The 19,907-nt window shown below is 43.9% G+C and overlaps 1 protein-coding gene across 1 annotated transcript in view; it reads right to left on the minus strand.

The window, feature by feature from the left end:
• The window catches only part of LOC310866416 (prolow-density lipoprotein receptor-related protein 1-like), a gene marked incomplete at its 3' end in the record, with an annotated part of 48,373 nt that overhangs the window by 18,328 nt on the left and 10,138 nt on the right, over positions 1 to 19,907 (minus strand). Inside the window, exon 4 of the mRNA XM_083776020.1 lies at positions 14,425 to 14,578. Coding sequence (XP_083632146.1) covers positions 14,425 to 14,578 — 154 coding nt within the window. The remainder of the gene's footprint in view (positions 1 to 14,424; positions 14,579 to 19,907) is intronic.

Consider the following 19,907-nt stretch of genomic DNA (forward strand, 5'->3'; position numbering starts at 1 on the left):
CTCGAGGTATTAGCACACATCTTGAATTGATGAGAATTAAACATATTTCCGCATCTAGGATTTCTTAGGACTTTTAGTATGTTATTCTAGACACCTCATAGAGATGATCTATGGTGAAAAAAATTCTATTTTAATTAGTCTGTCTGGAAATGCTACTTTGCCTGGACTAACACGCGCAGACACACACAGACCCTGTGAGCACATCTAGCCTTCAGCAGGCGTGAACTTGAAGCTCAACTTTTCTTCTTCGTGGGTTTTTTAGACAGCTGGTGGATGGAAAATAAGCTCCACCTCCGCGTCCGACGGACGCTACGGACAGTCTCAAATGGACGCGACGGACAGACTCAAATGGAAGCCGCGCACAAGCGTGAAAATGAAGCGCGTCACCCGGCAGTGATAGGCACTAGCCAATGGAACAGATGCAGCCTGCAGCCCGTCCACTGGGAGGAGTTATACTTGTAGTTGTCTTCTTTCACGCTGTCAAACGCCCCCTGGGAGGGAATTGTGAAGCCATGTCAAGGGATACAGGAAGACATCTGGGCAGTGGGCAGCTCGAACTGCTCGAAGTAACATTATGTCCAAATTGTTAACAAAACATTGAAAAATCGTCTGAAGAAATAAAGTAAAGCATTGGTTCTCATGTTTGCTTCAGATCACCCCTGTAATCTTTTCATCCATGGCACCCCTGGCTGAATTACATTGTCATTTACTGTAACCCTGATCCATGACATTGAAAATAACTTTTTTTTATACTTTATAAAATAGCCCGTTCTCTTCATCATGTGCTGCCCTTCTCATCATCATTATCCATCTCCGTGGTGGTCTAGTGGATAAGGTGCGGCGCTCTCACCGCCGCGGCCCGGGTTCGATTCCCGGTCAGGGAACACTGTTTTATGATGAATTCCTGTTCTGTTCTTTAACTATATAGAAGTGTCTATTTGTACGTCTTTAATGTTTTGATGAATTGAACAATGTGGACCCTGTTGTAAACAAGTGTAATGCTTAATTGGTTCGTCCACTCACAGTTAACATGCAGTCTTTGTATTGAGTTTGTGCTTGAAATGTATTGTAATTCTGCAAACTGTTAATAAATATTTAAATCAATCAATCAAAAATCTCCTTCTCCTTCTCACCGCCGGGTGACACACGCTTGTCGGCATCTTACATCTGACGCCGCGCGGAGGAGAGCGTCAGATGTAAGTTGTCCGTCCGCAAGTCGTCGGCGAAAACAAAACTAGTTTTAAAACTCCTCGGCCGGGAGGCGTACCCGGGTCCCCCGTTCCAAAGGCACGTATGTTAACCAGTCGACTAGACAGTCATAAGTCCATAGCCAAGTAGCAACACAGCACCATACAGCCTACACTAGAATGCGCCTTTGTCTGTGTCAACATCTTGTCACTCAAACGTCCCTCTCACGCCCACTTCGCTAACGAAGAAATAGAGGACTACAGGCGTTTAAATAGGCTTCCGTGTGCGTCTCCTCTAGGAACCGCCCAAAGCCCCGGAAGGATTTAAAGTGAGACCTGACGCGACGGACAACTGAAGCTTTCACGCCTGCCAGTGTAGCCACAGCCAGTGTCACAGACACACACAAACTGTCAGCCGGCCCGTGGTAACAGAAAGCTTGGGGACGCTTAACATAATAACGGAGCACATTTCATTGTCAGTAACGGTAACTGCGTTGTAACGATGACAATTGTAATTAATTAGATTACCCGTTACTGAAAAAAATAACGACGTTAGGTAGCGCCGTTTGTTTAAACGCCGTTATACCCAACACTAAATGAGAAAAAGGTCAAGGCTAACAATCTGGTTCGTCTGTAGTATATAATACTTTGTTGCGTGAGACAATTTTATACTATTTATATTAACCTGGTGAGATTTTTTTACATGAACACATCTAGACTACGACCCAATTAAGGTTATTATAGTTAACTATAACTAACGAAAAAACGAAAACTAGAATTAAAAAAACATTTTAGTTAACTGAAACTAAACTGAAACTAAAATAAATTAAAAAACGATAACTAAACTAAAACTGTATTGTGTGTTCACAAAACTAACTAAAACGAACTGAAATGATAGACAAAATGGCATTCGTTATCGTTTTTTTATCAATATTTATATGCCTTACGGACATTTAGAATATAAACCTTTTAAATGAATTTGGTTCTTTTCCTTATTTCCCGAGCCGTTTTTACGGCACTTTTCAGCACCGTAAGGCAGCATGTCACAACGCTTTACGACCCGTGTTTACATTCTGCAGTGCAGCCCCGTGGTCGCTTCAAGTTTTAATGCTGCTGCTTGCATCTCGCAAAAATGCCAAAAGTTGGCAGAAAGAGTGGCCAGACGTCCGGTTTCACGCCGGACAGTCCGGTTTTAGAACCACCTGTCCTCCTCCCAACTCAACCTCTGGCCGGACACATAATTGTCCGGTTTTGTGTGATATACAGTGCTTGTGTCATAACTGTCATTTACGTTGTCTCTGTATTAAGTAGCATGTGACGTGTGAAACTATATGGGTTATTCATGATTCTGAATCCACTCCAAGCATTACATATAAAAAACACTCCTTGACCTAAAAACGGCTATATAGCCGTCATCACAAAGGTTTTTGTGCAAAACTAATTCAGAATCTAGACATTTTTGCCTTATATAGGAATTAGGATGTTAATGGTACTCATCTTTCAACCACTGAATTGACCATGATCCACGATTTATATAATAATCTATTTTTGAGGGGCGCTAGCCCCTCCTATACACAGGTTTAATGTTTGTCTTGTAAACGCAAACGACAATGAAGGGAACATTTACGTCATAATGTGTCATTCACGTCATATTGTCTCTTTATGGTTTAATGGCGTTTAATGTTTGTGCTGGCACCGTTTGTTTTACATCAACATTACATCACCTAATCAACATGAGTTAGACTTTAATATATTAGCGCACCTCACTTCACATATAACCTTGAACGATTACGATTGCAATTCATTTTGGGCCACGCCCCTTAATCAACACACTGAAAACAGCCCCTCCCCTCTTTAAAATATGTATTATTATTTATTAATTACCAATAAAATCAATGTGTTTTGGAAAAAAAAAGAATGCCGTGAATGTTATCTTTTTTTTTAAATAAAATTGCCTGCCTCTGTCTGTCTTTCCCTTTCTCTCTCTCTCTCTCTCTCTCTCTCTCTCTGGAACCCGGGGTCGGCAACCTTTTTGACATGAAGCGTCATGTTTTTATTTCCTTGATAAGTTTATGAAATCACATCAACATAGAAAATATCCAACATATTTTGATCGTCCAGATACAGGACATAACCTTTCTTTATTTCTTTCTTTCTTTCCACATCAGGATGTATTGATCAAACTCAGAGCAATTGAATGTATAATTATGTGCAGGATGTAATCTACATACAGATGTGATGAACTTACATTTAATTGACTGCATTTTAGTTTTATATTCAATTCTAAAATAAGAACATCCTCTCTTTTCACATATATACAGTATGCCAGTGTGCCAGTGATCCCCCTCCCTGTGCCAGTGTCACCGTGTCTGAGGTTGCCCAGCCCTGCACTAGTTCCATCAGCAGCAATATAACGAGAGATAACACTAAACTAGTTTTTTGGGGCTTGTTTATGCATTTATTGACAGGACAGTAGGTTGACAGGAAATGGGGAGAGAGATGGGGTGTGACACGCTATTTCCACACTCACTCCAAAAGGGCCACTATATTTTAACACTCACTCCAGAGGGTCACTTTTTATTTTATTTTTCCAAAAATGAGTTAATAGCACAGGCAGACTCGTATACTACTAGAGCATGTCTTAATTGACATGTAAATATGAAATAAATGCTTAAACATGTATAGCTAGGTTTTAAACCTTTCAAACCTGTTTTCTCAACTTGCTGTTTTCTGCAAGACATTACTCTATAAGCCATATCTCCAAAACTGGTGGGTCAAACTGAACAACCAAAAAAAAAAACGAAAATCCAATGGCAGTCCCTCAGTCAAATTTAGTCACGTATTTTCAGTCCAGAGGGCCACTATAGTTCCACACTCACTCCAAAGGGCCACTATATTTTAACACTCACTCCAGGGGGTCACTATAGTTCCACTCACTCCAGAGGGCCACTATAGTTCCACACTCACTCCAGAGGGCCACTATAGTTCCACACTCACTCCAGAGGGCCACTATAGTTCCACACTCACTCCAGAGGGCCACTATAGTTCCACACTCACTCCAGAGGGCCACTATAGTTCCACACTCACTCCAGAGGGCCACTATAGTTCCACACTCACTCCAGAGCAGGGGGGCAGTCAGCCAGATATTTCGTGAAGCCTCATTTGAAATCGGTAGTTCATATAATGGCCTGTTGTGGCGCTGGACTGGACCCAAAAAGCCCCATAGCTCCATAGAGGCCCATGTATTTTGGCCCAACTTCACCTAGACTGTATTACCTTAATAAACATGGTCATGAATACTTTCTTCTTCCAGTCACTAGTTTAAAGTCTCATTTCTAATGTCATAATATTCTTTTTGGAAAATTATGGTCCCATTAATAAAAAAAATGACCATAATGTCGCGTATGTTCTGAGGGGCGTGGCTACCGTTACAGTCTATGATCGGGATTCCCCTCCCACTCAAGAGTCTTCTCCTCCCACTCGAGTCAAAATAAAAACCAACGGAGAAGAAGGGGGGAAGACCCGCCTCGTTGTCTGGGCAGCCAATGACCAGCTGGTACAAAACGGAGCCAGCCAATGGCCAGCTGGTACCAAAAGATGGCGACTTACATCAGGAATTAGCATATTATTACAGGCTTCATTTTACGTTCATGTTAGACCCGGGGAACGCTTTGTCCATATTTTTTACAGTCTATGCTCCAGAGGGCCACATTGCATAATAGTGCATTTCTAATGCCAGGTCATTATTGGTCTGTGAGCAGGTTGTGGACAACCTGACAGCTCAGGTCAGAATGGAACAACAAGTCAAAGAATTTTGACCAAAAAACACAAACCACAGAGTGATAAAAAGAGCATCATCAATCATTTAAAACCAACAATCATTAAAATACAATCCTACCTGCACGCCACAACAAGAGGAACAGCATCAGGATTCCACCCATTCCTGTCAGTCCCATTGGAGTCTGGACCGGATTCACAGTAGTCTGGACCGGATTCACAGGAGTCTGGACCGGATTCACAGGAGTCTCGAACGGATTCACAGGAGTCTGGACTGACTGATTGACTGACTGACTGACTGACTGACTATAAACTGACTGACTGACTGATGAACAAACTGGCTGGCTGACAAACAAATCGTCTGGCTGGCCGAATGGCCGGCTGGCCAGCTGGCTGGCTGACTGACTGAGTGACTGACTGACTATAAACTGACTGACTGACTGACTGAGTGACTATAGACTGACTGACTGACTATAAACGTATTGATTGACTGACTATAAACTGACTGACTGACTGACCGACTGACTATAAACTGACTGACTGACTGACTGACTGACTGACTGACTATATACTGACTGACTGACTGACTGACTGACTATAAACTGACTGACTGACTGACTATAAACTGACTGACTGACTGACTATAAACTGACTGACTGACTGACTATATACTTACTGACTGACTGACTATAAACTGACTGACTGACTGACTATAAACTGACTGACTGACTGACTATATACTTACTGACTGACTGACTGACTGACTGATGAACAAACTGGCTGATTGACTGACTGACTGACTATAAACTGACTGACTGACTGACTGACTATAAACTGACTGACTGACTATAAACTGACTGAGACTGACTGACTGACTATAAACTGACTGACTGACTGACTGACTGACTGATGAACAAACTGGCTGGCTGACAAACAAATCGTCTGGCTGGCCGAATGGCCGACTGGCCGGCCGGCTGGCTGGCTGGCCGGCTGGCTGGCTGGCCGGCTGGCTGGCTGGCTGACGGACGGACGGACGGACGGACTGACGGACGGACGGACGGACGGGCTGGCTGGCTGGCTGGCTGGCTGGCTGGCTGGCTGGCTGGCTGACGGACGGGCTGGCTGAGACTGATTGGAGTCTGAACTAACTGTCACACAAGTAGACGAGTCGTCCCTTATATCTGTAAGAATATGCTGTCGACGCATCAAGTTTCCTCTATACATGTTTATCTGTTAATCTGTGTGTGTGTGTGTGTGTGTGTGTGTGGTCACATTTAAAGTTTTCACATACCTTCTGACAGGAAGCCGTTATCAATATCTTCAATCTGACATGGAAACTCAACTTGCAGTAAACACTAAGTACACCACTACACCTGTCAACAATCAAAACATAATTTTCTAAATGTAATATTTAATATTGTAGCCTGCCTCTATTTACATACATTTTGCACTAATGACCCGTTCTTGCAGCATGTGTGCGTGCGTGTGTGCGTGCATGCGTAGTCAGCTCATCATCATATCAACCCTTGATTGATTAATTATCAATATAATCAATATTTTGAAAAAAGACAATGCCGTGAAGATTATCATCTTTTTAATATAAAACTGAAAACCTCACTCACAAAATGCTAAACCCTTGACACTCCTTTTCCATGATGACTCTTCATGCCATCAACTCTGTTTAGGTTACTTTTACACAATTGATTATTTATGGAAGTATGTATAAGTAGTTTATGAGAAGGAAGGTTGTTAATTGATTCTGTCCTGTGGTAGGATCCACTCCTACATTAAGGGAGGCTGCAGGGACAGACTATAGTCAGTTGGTTGTGGGCTTTAACACAGGTAACAGTCCTGAGGGAAAGCTACAGGGCCTTGTGTGACCAAGGTTTAACCTGAAGAGAGTTCTCATCCAATTTGGTCTTGTTCAGTTGTGTATGCCTAAGTATTTATTACTGGTCTCCCAAATCTGGCTGTGACAGGCCGTCTGCCCCACACTGAATACAATCGCCATTTTATTCCATTGTGTCAACTAAATCCTCATTAATGGGAAACATTAATGGGAAACTGGGCGGCGGTGAGTCCTCGACGACTGGAAGCAGGATGCAGAGTGCGGACCCCCCTCAGTTTTATTTTTATTTAACCTTTATTTAACCAGTAAAAAACCACATTGAGACTGAAGTCTCTTTTACAAGTGTGAACTGGCCAGAACAATAGGCAAAATAAGTGACACAACTCTGCCAGTAAACAAAAAATAACAACAAAAAAACAGGACAGACATACAATGCTCATAAATACAGTACCCACTACCAAAGAAGCTAAAAGGGAGAACAGGAACGCGACCAATAAGGACTAAAAGATCTAAGCAACGGGAATTGCTAGTTCACTAAAAAAGCAAGCAGACAGTTGCTATACGTCAAAGCAGGAGCAGTGTATGGGAAGTGTGCCCATGATGGCAATCCATTTAAAGCTCACTAGGGGAATCACAGCAGCCAGTTTGAGTCTGGACTCTAGGTCATTCCAAGACCAGGGTCCGAAATAAGCAATGCTTTTTTTCCCAGCCTCAGATTTTGTTGGGGGCACGACATAGCGTAACCAAGACACGGAGGACGAGGCGAGGGCCGCCACTCCCGAACGAAGACCCCAGCAGCCTGTCAGCATCTCGTCATCGCCGACCCCCCCTGGGCACGTTCCTGGGGGGGTGGGCTGGATGTTCCGGGGACCCCCGGGGACCCCCACTCGGTAAAAACCAGCCTGCTCAAACTCTTCATGCCTGTCTGGCCAGTGGGCCAGAGGGCCTCGTCCACATCACAGGTGAGGTGATGTTCTCCCTGTCCAAGCAGCGTTGGAAGAAACGCCGCGAGTTGCGCATAAAGCCCCGACAGGCCTCAACACTCACGTCGCCACAAGCCTCCTCCATGGCCTGGAGCAGTGTGACCCGGCTCTGTGGGTACCTTCTACCTCCACAGCTGAAAAGAACTCCTCAAGGATTCCCGGAAAGGAGAATAAGGTGGAAGGAATAGAACAGAGAAATGTGGGTCATGGTCCTGGAGGCTGGGACCACTCACTCACGCACTTCAGCAGCCCGGTGGAAGCTCACATTGTCCCAGATGACGACAAAATCGATCATTACCCCACATATAAAAATAAAATATAGCCAATCTACTTAACCCATTTAGACCTGAGGCCGATTCTACAAATGCCTTCTAAATCCTGAAAGTTTTCTGAAAAAACCTATGTTTCTATGTCAGTGGTTATTTTTCAACAGCTAAAGCATAACATAATGCTGAAAACACCAAAAGGGGTTCCCCGTCCTGAATGGGTTAAGCAACGCGACGTCCGCGTTGTGAGCTTGTAGATCAACTATTTTTGGTAAAGAACTTAACAGTGTTAACAGAAGGTTTTTATGTATGATCGCAATTCAATAAAATAATGTTATATAGTAGTTTTTTTTTTAAATTCATGGCAGGAATTAATTAATAATAAAACACACTCCAGAGGGCCACTATATTCCACACTCACTCCAGAGGGCCACTATATAGTTCCACACTCACTCCAGAGGCCCACTATAGTTCCACACTCACTCCAGAGGGCCACTATAGTTCCACACTCACTCCAGAGGGCCACTATAGTTCCACACTCACTCCAGAGGGCCACTATAGTTCCACACTCACTCCAGAGGGCCACTATAGTTCCACACTCACTCCAGAGGGCCGCTATAGTTCCACACTCACTCCAGAGGGCCACTATAGTTCCACACTCACTCCAGAGGGCCGCTATAGTTCCACACTCACTCCAGAGGGCCACTATAGTTCCACACTCACTCCAGAGGGCCACTATAGTTCCACACTCACTCCAGAGGGCCACTATAGTTCCACACTCACTCCAGAGGGCCACTATAGTTCCACACTCACTCCAGAGGGCCACTATAGTTCCACACTCACTCCACAGGGCCGCTATAGTTCCACACTCACTCCAGAGGGCCACTATAGTTCCACACTCACTCCAGAGGGCCGCTATAGTTCCACATTCACTCCAGAGGGCCACTATAGTTCCACACTCACTCCAGAGGGCCACTATAGTTCCACACTCACTCCAGAGGGCCACTATAGTTCCACACTCACTCCAGAGGGCCACTATAGTTCCACACTCACTCCAGAGGGCCACTATAGTTCCACACTCACTCCAGAGGGCCACTATAGTTCCACACTCACTCCAGAGGACCACTATAGTTCCACACTCACTCCAGAGGGCCACTATAGTTCCACACTCACTCCAGAAGGCCACTATAGTTCCACACTCACTCCAAACATCTCCCTAAATGATTCTGGGGTCCCTAAATGATTCTGAAGCCTATAGTGCCCCTTTGTGCAGAACTCTGCTATTTTCTATAAATAGTAGAAAATGTGTGCAAACCTTTGAATATATATATTTTAAAGCAGTCTTTACTAGGTTGACAGGAAATGGGGAGAGAGAGGCTACATTGAGCCTAGGGGCTCTCTTTTCGTCCATGCTAAACCCAATTATCCCTAATTATCCCTTTTTTATTTAACATTTTTGAATAGTTTAAATAGCCAATCTACATTGACTACCGCTTGTACATTGGCTATTGTCTATAACTGGATAACTGGCTGGCTGGCTGGCTCACTGGCTATATGGCTGGCTGACTGGCTGGCTATGGCTGGCAGGCTATAACTAGTTTTGTAAAACTAACAGTCACAGAACTAGCATCAAGTTTTTGCATAAAGTTTTCTCTGCATCTGTATCTGTTCATGTGTGTGTGTGTGTGTGTGTGTGTGTGTGTGTGTGTGTGTGTGTGTGTGTGTGTGTGTGTGTGTGTGTGTGTGTGTGTGGGGGGGGGGGGGGGGGGGATGTGGTCACATTTAAAGCTTTCACATACATTCTGACAGGAAGCTGTTATCAATATCTTCAATCTAACATGGAAACTCCAACTGGCAGTAATATTACAAGATTGAAAAGTCATCTTTGGGTAAATAGTGAAAATGTGTGCAAACCTTTGAACATATATATTTTAAATCCCTCTTTAGGTTGACAGGAAATGGGGAGAGCCCAATTATCCCTAAACTATAGGTGCATTGCCTTTTCTTTTACTATTTTAAATAACATTTTTGAATAGTTTGAATAGCCGTGAGCTATTAACTCTATCGTCTATAACTGGATGGCTGGCTGGCTGGCTGACTGACACAACTATGTCTTCCTTACTTCTTGGTTCATCAGTTCTTGGAAACACTCCTTTCAAACTAGGAAGGGTATGGCCTGGTCAGCCTGCAATGACATGCATAAGATCTGGTCATCCCAGTAGTAAGATGTTAAAAGTAAAAATATTTAGGACGACCGTTGAGCTGATTCTACTCTATGGCTCCGAGACATGGACACTTTCAAAGAAACGGTTGGATGGCACTTACACCCGCCTTCTAATGAGAGCGGAAAATAAAATCTGTCTTGGAAGAGCCACCCATCGACTAATCTAATATACGGCAACCTTCCCCGTGTTTCTTCACTAGTCCGATCCAGAAGAACACAGTTTGCCGGCCACTGCTACAGAGCTGACAATGAGGTTATATCTTCCCTTCTTCTCTGGAGTCCTGCCTCAAAGCAGACCAGAGGTAGAGAACTGTCGTTCCCTGATGTCATCGCTAGGGACACATGCATCAGTAAGCAGAAACTGGGGATGGCAATGAAGGACCGGAAAGTCTGGCGTGGCATTGTGAAATCCATGATCTCGACCGCGGTCGAAAAATGATGATGACGATGATGATGATGAAAGTGCTCTCGCTCCTTCTGCCTTTTTGGCGACACTGCAATTTATTTGGACTGTACAATGCAAAAGCAATGCTGAACAAAGGCTCAATTGTTTTTGTTTTGTTCACGGCACACATGAGTGACTTACATTCGGCCGCACAGTACATGCAGCGAAAGACATTTGACGTGATTCATTCTGTATTTAAACAAAATGGTTGTAATGTGATGCACTTGTATCATGTGACTGTTATGGTCCAAAGGAATAGTCTACATTATACATACTGTTCCTTTCCTAACCCTAACCCTAACCCTGTACGTATTAGTAACATGGTGGTGAAAGAATATCAAATTACTTTGTGAATTATTCTGTACTGTGAATCTATTTATCACAGTTATTTGTGCAACTGTTAAACAAATTGATTTAATCGTACATAAATTAATCTATTAATAATAAATCCCTATTTTATAGGCAAAAAGTTTCAAATAATTTAAAAAAACTAAATGTCCGACTTGATCTAAACTACAGGGTCACAACGCATTGCATCGCTGTTGTGCAACATAATATACAACTAGAACTGCACTCTGTCGAGTGCATACTTGCTTGTTGCACACTAGTAGGCAACAAGCACGTGACGTAATGACGATATTGTTAAGGCAATCTGTCGGTGGGCACATATAACACAGTTGAAACACAATAATGAGGCAGACACAATTCAGAGTTTCAGAGTATTGGAATAGATTGTATTCGAATACGTGGACAGCAGTGAAGCGTTTACAATGGAACACCGTACTGACCCAACACCATCTCAGTCAGACTTCAGCTTAAATACCTTCCCTACCCCCCCTCGGGGAGAAGGTGGGTCCTAACACACAAGTCACAGGTCAAATGTCAGTGGGAACAGAGAATAGCTTCTTGTGGCTTAACAGCTGCTCATGCCTTGGTTTATGACGTCCTTAAATATAACTCAGGTATCCCACATTTCCTTGACAATATGTTTTAGTGTCGGGAGGATTAAAGGTAATGCTCCTATGTATACTGTACATGTATGTAATCTGGCACCTCTGCCGTATCAGGCACAATTAGTCATTACGTCATTTGCTGGGACGGTGCATACGCTTCAAAATTGGCGGGACGGCTGGGACGGTGCATACGAGTCTCGGGCGAAACTTATATGTGCCCGGCAGACCCCTTAGATCATCTAGTGCTGGTCTCCTAGAGATTCCAGAGACCCCTAACACAAAGAAATATGGAGAAGCCGCCTTTAGCTACTATGCCCCTGTGCTGTGGAACAGCCTGCCAAGGGATCTACGGTTCTCTGAATCTGTGGACATTTTTAAACGAAATCTTAAAACACACCTTTTTGTCTCCACCAGGCCGAAGGCATGGGGGGAGAGTATGTTTTGCACTCCGTCCGTCCGTCCGTCCGTCCGTGTGTGTGTCCGTGAGCAGCTAATCTCCGGCACCGTTAACCCGGTCGATGCCAAATTTTGCACACACACTCCCTGGATGCCAACGATGAACCTTTTCCAGGTTTTTTCCAACCTTTCTCTGGAAAATTTCCAGAACGGCCTGTTATAGCGCCACCAGGAGGCCGCTTTGTGCAAAACAAGTTTTTGCACAGTACACCTACAGATTTTGTCCAAACATCGCGCAAATTGGTACACAGTCTCTCTAGAGCCATTTAACGAAATGGTTCTTTCAGATTTCTCAGACTCCATCCTGATTGGCTTCCAAAGTACACGGGAGTGCTCAGTTTCAAACAAAATGCTGCAAATCATGAACACATTGCGTGATTTCTGTGAAATTGTGCACGCACATTCCCACTAGGCCGAGGACAAAATGCCACATGAACAATTTCAACTCAGCCTCAAGGTGGCGCTATAACTGGCCGAAAAGTGTTTTTACCTCTAACTGCACGGATCTGTGGATAATTTACTTTTGTTGCCCTTTTATCCAACCACCAGATGAAGGCAAGTTGCAATGTCCTACATTCCTATCCTGGTGGAGACCTGTGCCCAGAAGGGCACTTTTTCTAGTTTGTTCCTCTCATCCTCCAGACCTGGCTATCTGCCGTGCCACTCCTGGAGTTCGTCACCCCTTGGACTGTTTGTTTGGCTGCCGATCTACAAGCTCGTCTTCGACTACCCCCTTGGAATTCCCCTAAGTATAGCGTTATATATTCTCATAGATACATATCTACCTAATTATACTATAGAGTATTTATGTATTTATATGGATATATACTGTATATCTATACATTGTCATTATCCTGCTTTATTTGGACAATAAAGTTCTTAACTGTCTTCCTGCCTCTTGAGTGGTTGCATTTGAGTTCAGAACACAACTCAGTCTTAACACCTACGGACGGCTGCAATTCGAAAGTGGCCCCCGTAAAATCTGAATCCCCCCCCCCACCCCCCCACCCCCCTTTTCCCCTCACTGTATATTTTTCTTTTCCCTTTTTGCTTCCTTTATGATTAATTCCTGTTCTGTAACTATATAGAAGTGTCTATGTGTACGTCTCTAAATGTTTTGATGAATTGAACATGGTGGACCCTGTTGTAAACAAGTGTAATGCCTAATTGGGTCGTCCACTCACAGTTGACAGTCTTTGTATTGAGTTTGTGCTTGAAATGTACTGTAATTCTGCAAACTGTTAATAAATATTTAAATCAATCAATGGTACACACCAAAAATCTGATCTAGTAGGCTCAAAGTCAGGTCTGTCAGGACGTAGCCTCGATACCCAGGCTTTCATTTCGTGAAAGATGAAAGCCTGGAAAAAGCCGTGGGCTGAACCAGTCTAAAAGTGGGAGTCAACCCTTCCGGGTGGGCGTCGCTCTAAATGATGTGACGTAGCGCTGCACTAGGGGGGAGAGGAGGGGCCGGGGGTGACGGACAGATCGATGAGATCCAATCAGGGTGCGCGCTTTTCTGAGACGCGACCCTCCCATCTAGGCCAGAAATGTCTCTGCTTAGGTCAGGCTAGTCAGGACGTGGCCTGAGGACGCTCGCTATCCCTGGGCTGCTTCAGCACCACAGACTGGGATATTTGTAGTGGCCCGGCAGCGCTGACGTGAATAATTTCACAGACTCAGTGCTGGATTATATACATTTTGTGTGGATATAGTTACAAACAGGAAGCAGATCCGTGTTTTTCCAAACCAAAAACACCTGAATGACACCAAAACTACAATCAGTAAGAGCCAGGAATGCGGCACATAGATCTGGGGACACTCACACTTCTATAGAGGCAGGCAGGCAGGCAGGCAGGCAGGCAGGCACGCACACACGCACGCACACACGCACGCACGCACACACCACTAACACTATTGATCATGTCTCATCAAAAACTTGTTTTCAAAAAGTGTTTACCTGAAAGGTTTAAACCACAGGATGTGCTTACAGTCTTTAAAAAAAGATCCCATGCAGTCAAACCCCACTGTGCGTGCCGTGCGTGCGTGCGCGCCAGTGGTCCTTGAAGGGGCTTCCAGGGGGTCCACAGTAACATTTATTAACATGGCATCACAACCAGTATAACCACTTTGACCTAATGTTTTACTTGTACATTTATACTTTTGTACAGCCATTTACAAGTAAGCAATCATCAATTCAAGCACAAGCTGTGAAATTAGAACAAAACTAATCTCAATTTCAATACAGCAATGCATTGATATATAGGACAAAGGTAGGCTGTACCATTTAACTTTTCACCTGAGTGGATTGTGAATTTGAGGTCATTCAGGTTGATAGTGTTTTTGTGAGCCCAGTGGAGGTGGAGGGAGGCTGGCCTGGTGGTGGTACAGTGTGAGTGTGGCTGCTTCCGCTGACAGCACGGCACAGAGAGACACACCTGATTGGACAGATGATAAAAAAGCATTACACACGCATTATACATTTCTGAAAATGTTAAACTATTCTCAACTTTTAATAGAACTCTGATAAGAAAAAAGTGAAGATCCATGCAGGGGTGATCAGGTGTAATCAATTGGCTAATTTGGGCCCTGTCCAGAACCTGGGCAGAGCTAGCCTTTAGTGGCGGTTCTGGAAAACTGTGGGTCAGACCGACTCAAGGCCGGGCACTGCACTCCCTGTGGTGGAGTGGAGGAACGCGTGTGTCTAATTTGAAGCATTTATGGATAGATGGTCCACTTTTGACACATTGTTGCTCCTTATTAAACGACGTTTCGGTTGTCAGACCTTCATCAGGACGGAGTAAAGAGCAATCTTTGAAAAGCAGAAAAGCACACTGTCGGAAGACAGTGTGCTTTTCTGCTTTTCAAAGATTCCCTAAATGCACTTTTGTCCTACGCAGTACACACCTGCAGTCAACAACCCCCTATTTTTATTTTTAGGCCAACACACTCATTCTAGATCAGAAGATAACATCTTCACTTACAGGAAAACACAGCAGATCTATGAGAAATGGCGTCTCTAACCACAAGTCTCTAACCACAAGTTTCCATTTTTCCAAAACTACTTTTTAGTTATTTACTAATACTAACATTACTGTCAATCTCCAATGAACATAGCCTCGGGTTTGTCATTATAGGCAAGACATTTGTTATTCTATATATTTAGTACAGACTCGGGGTCCATATATCATTTTTGATGAATTGAACAATGTGGACCCTGTTGTAAACAAGTGTAATGCTTAATTGTGTCATCCACTCACAGTTAACAGTCTTTGTATTGAGTTTGTGCTTGAAATGTACTGTAATTCTGCAAACTGTTAATAAATATTTCAATCAATCACCCTCTCTCTTCTGTATAAGCGCTGCGTAACGCTGGCTGCCTGTTACTGCTGTAACAAATCAATTTCCCCTCGGGGATTAATAAAGTATTTTCCATTCCATTCCATTTCCAAGCCCTCTACTCAGTGTCTATCCTCCTGTCAATTAAATGGTCACATCACCCCTGAGATCATGTGTAAGTATTTTGGTGGGGATTGAGCCCCCCAACATAGTTTTTTCAACAAACAGTGACATTTTTGGCATTTGTGGCGCCCCCATGGCTTTAAAGGGAATTGCTTTTGGCGCTACATTGATTGAACCACTCTCGATATGTGATATGTGAAATTCTGTGTGGATTGAACGTTCCATTCATTATTTGTGGTATTCTTTATAAAATAGGCCCCTCCTACTAACTTCGGAAGCCGATTACGGCCGAACAGTATGGACTATCAAAATGCCAGTGTTCAAGTAATCGAATAGTGCCAGAGATGTTGTGTACCAATTTGTGTGAGATTTGGATAAAATCTGTTGGAGGTGGAGCAAAAAGTGTGTTTTGAAGAAAATGCAAATTTGGTGCAATTTCATTCTAGACGGAAATGGGGTCTATGTGGGGAGATCCGTCATGATCCAAGGAATCCATGGAAAAAGACTTACGGTTCAAGAGTTATAGGGAAAAACGTGAAGTGGGCTGTTATAGCGCCACCATGAGGCTGAGTGATGTAATTCCTTTTCAATTCATTTTCAAAATTTGAAAACTGAGGTTATCACCTATAACACCGGAACATCCACCTCTCACAACAACAGGAGGCACTGTGCTGAAGGAAGTCAAGGACTTCAAGTACCTGGGCTCATGGGTCAACTCAACCGAGCAAGATCTGAAAGTGAGGAAGGCACTTGCATGGAGGGCCCTGAATGGCATGACCAGTGTATGGAACTCCAATCCCCCCCGACAAATCAAACTCAGCTTGTGGACTCAGTGGAGTCTGGTCTCCTATACGGCAGTGAATGCTGGACCCTGAAGCCAACCCTGCAGAAGTCCCTTGACGGGTGCTACACCAGAATGCTGCGTGCAGTACTTAACATCAGCATGACTGTACATGTCACTAACAAGACTCTGTATGAGGGATTACCGAGGGATTACCAAGGGTGAGCCAGAAAATAGCAGCCAGGAGAATGAGACTAGCAGGACACTGCCAAAGGCATCAAGAACTGCCAGCCAGCAAACTGGTGCTCTGGGAACCAACACACGGGCATCGATCACGAGGACGCCCCACGCTAACATACGTGGATGTACTCAAGAGTGATGCAGGAGTGCAAAGTACCAACGAACTGGCCAGATGTATGGAGAACCGGGATGACTGGAAACGACGATGGAGGGCTCGTCTGAGGACGACCTAGAGAGAGATTATTATGAACCTCCCTCCTAAGTCTTGTAAATATGGCGCTTACCGTCTCCAAGGGAAAGAATACTTAAATTGGAGCCTTAATTACTCTTCGTGCATTTGGACTGGGGCTTGAGGGCTTCTGACACTTTGAATGTGCCAGGGCCTTCAGTGTTGCTTTTCATGGGGATTTGTTGTATGTCTATGTGCAACATTGTGGTTGTGTAGCATATCTCTGCTGTCGGGAAGAAACCACCTAACTCCAAAATGGTCATTTTTCAGGAAATGAAAAATATATAAATGTTTCAGGAAATTAAGAAAACCTTATATTTTGAAAACAAAGCAATACTGCCTCATCGATGTTGGTGGTGTGACTTTATATATTCTCAATTACTTGCATGAGAGGGGGAGAGGTGGTGGAGTTAGCCGTTTGAGTTTGAAGCAGTCTTTTAATACTGAGCCGAGACATGGAGTGAGACCAGAACTGTGCTGAACATACACGCACACGCATGCACGCACGCACGCACGCATGCACGCACGCACGCACGCACGCACGCACGCACGCACGCACACACACACACACACACAAGCTCACTGCATGTGGAACACAACACACCACACCGATACTAATACTAAAAGTATTCGGTCAGAAATGTGCTCTGTTGCTGTCTCATCACAAACCTGTTTAGAAAAAAATGTTTACTTTAAACCTGAAGAAAAAACCCTAAAATAAACCGCACAGGGAGTGCTGACAGTTACTGCCTCTGCTGTGGTGTGTGTCAGTGTGTGTGTGCGTGCATGCATGTGCGTGTGTTTGTGCGTGTGTGTGTGTGTGTGTGTGTGTGTGTGTGTGTGTGTGTGCTCTACCAGTCTAATGGAAGGCGTGAAGCACTTATCTTGTCTTCTGATCTTCACAGCTCGAGCAGCGTGTGGTCTCTTCATGCTCATCTGGGTTTGGCTGCACGGTTAGTGCAGGTATAGTGACACTTTACTATGGAGACTGTATGAACACAAACACTGGAGCATCTTGAAATAAGTCTGCTTAACCCATTTAGACCTGAGATCGATTCTACAAATGCCTTCTAAATCCTGACTGTTTTCTGAAAAACCCATGTTTCTATATCAGTGGTTCTCAAACATTTTCATGTCAAGGACCTCAAAGATAGCCTGATGAAGGCCGCATAGGCCGAAACGTTGCTGTTTCCCTATTAAAGTTGGTTCACTGCATTTGAAGACAGTGTTTGTTCCTTTTTCATTATCGGGCATCGTACCCTCTCCTACGCACCTGTCGCCTGTAGGTGTTCCAAAGCCTAGCTTTTTATTTCAAGGACCCCCAAAAATATATGTAATTGGCCGCCGACCCCCATCTGAAAATATGTTGTTCCAGGGACAAAGATTTGAGTTAAAAACGTTCACTCTGAAAGAATATATTCAAACATTTGGGCCACATTTTCATGATTTTTCAAAAATAGCAGACCTACAAGCTCTATTTTTCAAAAGCTAAAGTACAACATAATGCTTAAAACACCAAAAGGGGTTCCCGCCCAAAATGTGTTAAAACTATATGAACACAACAAGAATGTAAAAGTCCTGCTAGGGACGTGCTGTTACTAACATGCTATTAAAACATTGTAGTGACACGCCAGTAACGTATGCAGGAATTATACAAGTTGGCCAGGCGAAAATATCAAATATCAATCAATATGAAACTGTAAATGTAATGTAATGTAATATTTCGGCAACTCTGCTTGTTGTGTTGCATGATATATGATCAAATTACAGGACATTATGTAGGCTATATAAAATTATCAAATCATCATTAATGTTTTTGGGCGGCAGTGGCTCAGGAGCTCGGTAGAGTAGGCCACCTGGAAATGGAAGGTCTCCCATTCTGTGTGATAGAACAATGGCAAAGAACAAAATTGAATATAAGAACATAAAATAAATAAAAACAAATAAAAACACCACATGCAGCAAATCAGTCAGGGCAGGGTAGGAACGTGCATAGTAAAACTCAACTAAAAGCAAGAGTGAAGAGGTGAGTCTTGAGTTGAGATTTAAAAATGTCTACAGAGGGTGCGTGTCTGAGCTCGAATGGAAGTTTATTCCAGGCTGTTGGGCCGTAGAAGCAAAAAGCTGCCTCACCATATTTTTTTGTGCACATTCTTTTAGGCACTTCAAGTAGGCCAGCATTGGAGGACCTGAGGGGGCGGTTAGGGACATATCTAGGTAGGCAGTCACGGAGGTGCAAGACCATTTAGGGATTTAAAAACAAGTAAAAGAATTTTAAAATCAATTCTAAAAACCACTGGGAGCCAATGCAGTGATGATAGAATTGGGGTGATGTGTTCTCTCATTTTAGTTCTAGTTAGAACTCTAGCAGCCGCATTTTGAACAAGTTTGGAGTTTGTCCGTTGACTTCTTTGGCAGGCCTGAGAGGAGGGCATAGTAGGGCTGTCAGAACGAATTTCATAATATGAAAGAAATTCGAATATTAAAAAAGATATATATATTCGAAAGCTAAAATTTCCATTCGAATGGAGCTTTTATCATTTATTAATTCTATTTAATATTTTTATTTTGTTTTATGTTATTTTATCCGCTAAATGTATTGAGTAACGAATCTACCGCTGTGAAATCTCCCCGGCCGGTTCCACTGCATTAGAAAACGTGCACGTTCACGTCTCGAGCGAATGTGGGCCGGGTTCCGGACCCCGTGGCCTCGCGACCGTAATAGAGACGGCTTAGTGGCCCGGTGATAAATTAGCGGAGACTAGCCAGCTACACGAAGGTGACAAGGGCCCCGATTGCAAAGGCTGAGCACGCGGTCAAAAACGTTGAAATGTCTCGAAAGTATTTTCGGAGGCTCGATTTTCGTGCGTTCTATGCCCCGTGGCCTCGCGGTACCGCCGCTGACAAGCACGCGGTTCCGTGGGTCCTGAGCGGGGCGACGAGGGCTACTCCGCATGGTCAAGCCCGTCGCGCAGAACCCAGGCGGTACCCCCGAAAAGTCCGGAGGAGCGGCGCGGCAGCGCTTAGAGTGAGCTAAAGCCCCCCTGGTGGGCTG

This window comes from Protomyctophum parallelum, assembly GCF_964188405.1.
Source record: "Protomyctophum parallelum genome assembly, chromosome: 11".
In the NCBI taxonomy this organism is placed as follows: Eukaryota; Metazoa; Chordata; class Actinopteri; order Myctophiformes; family Myctophidae; genus Protomyctophum; species Protomyctophum parallelum.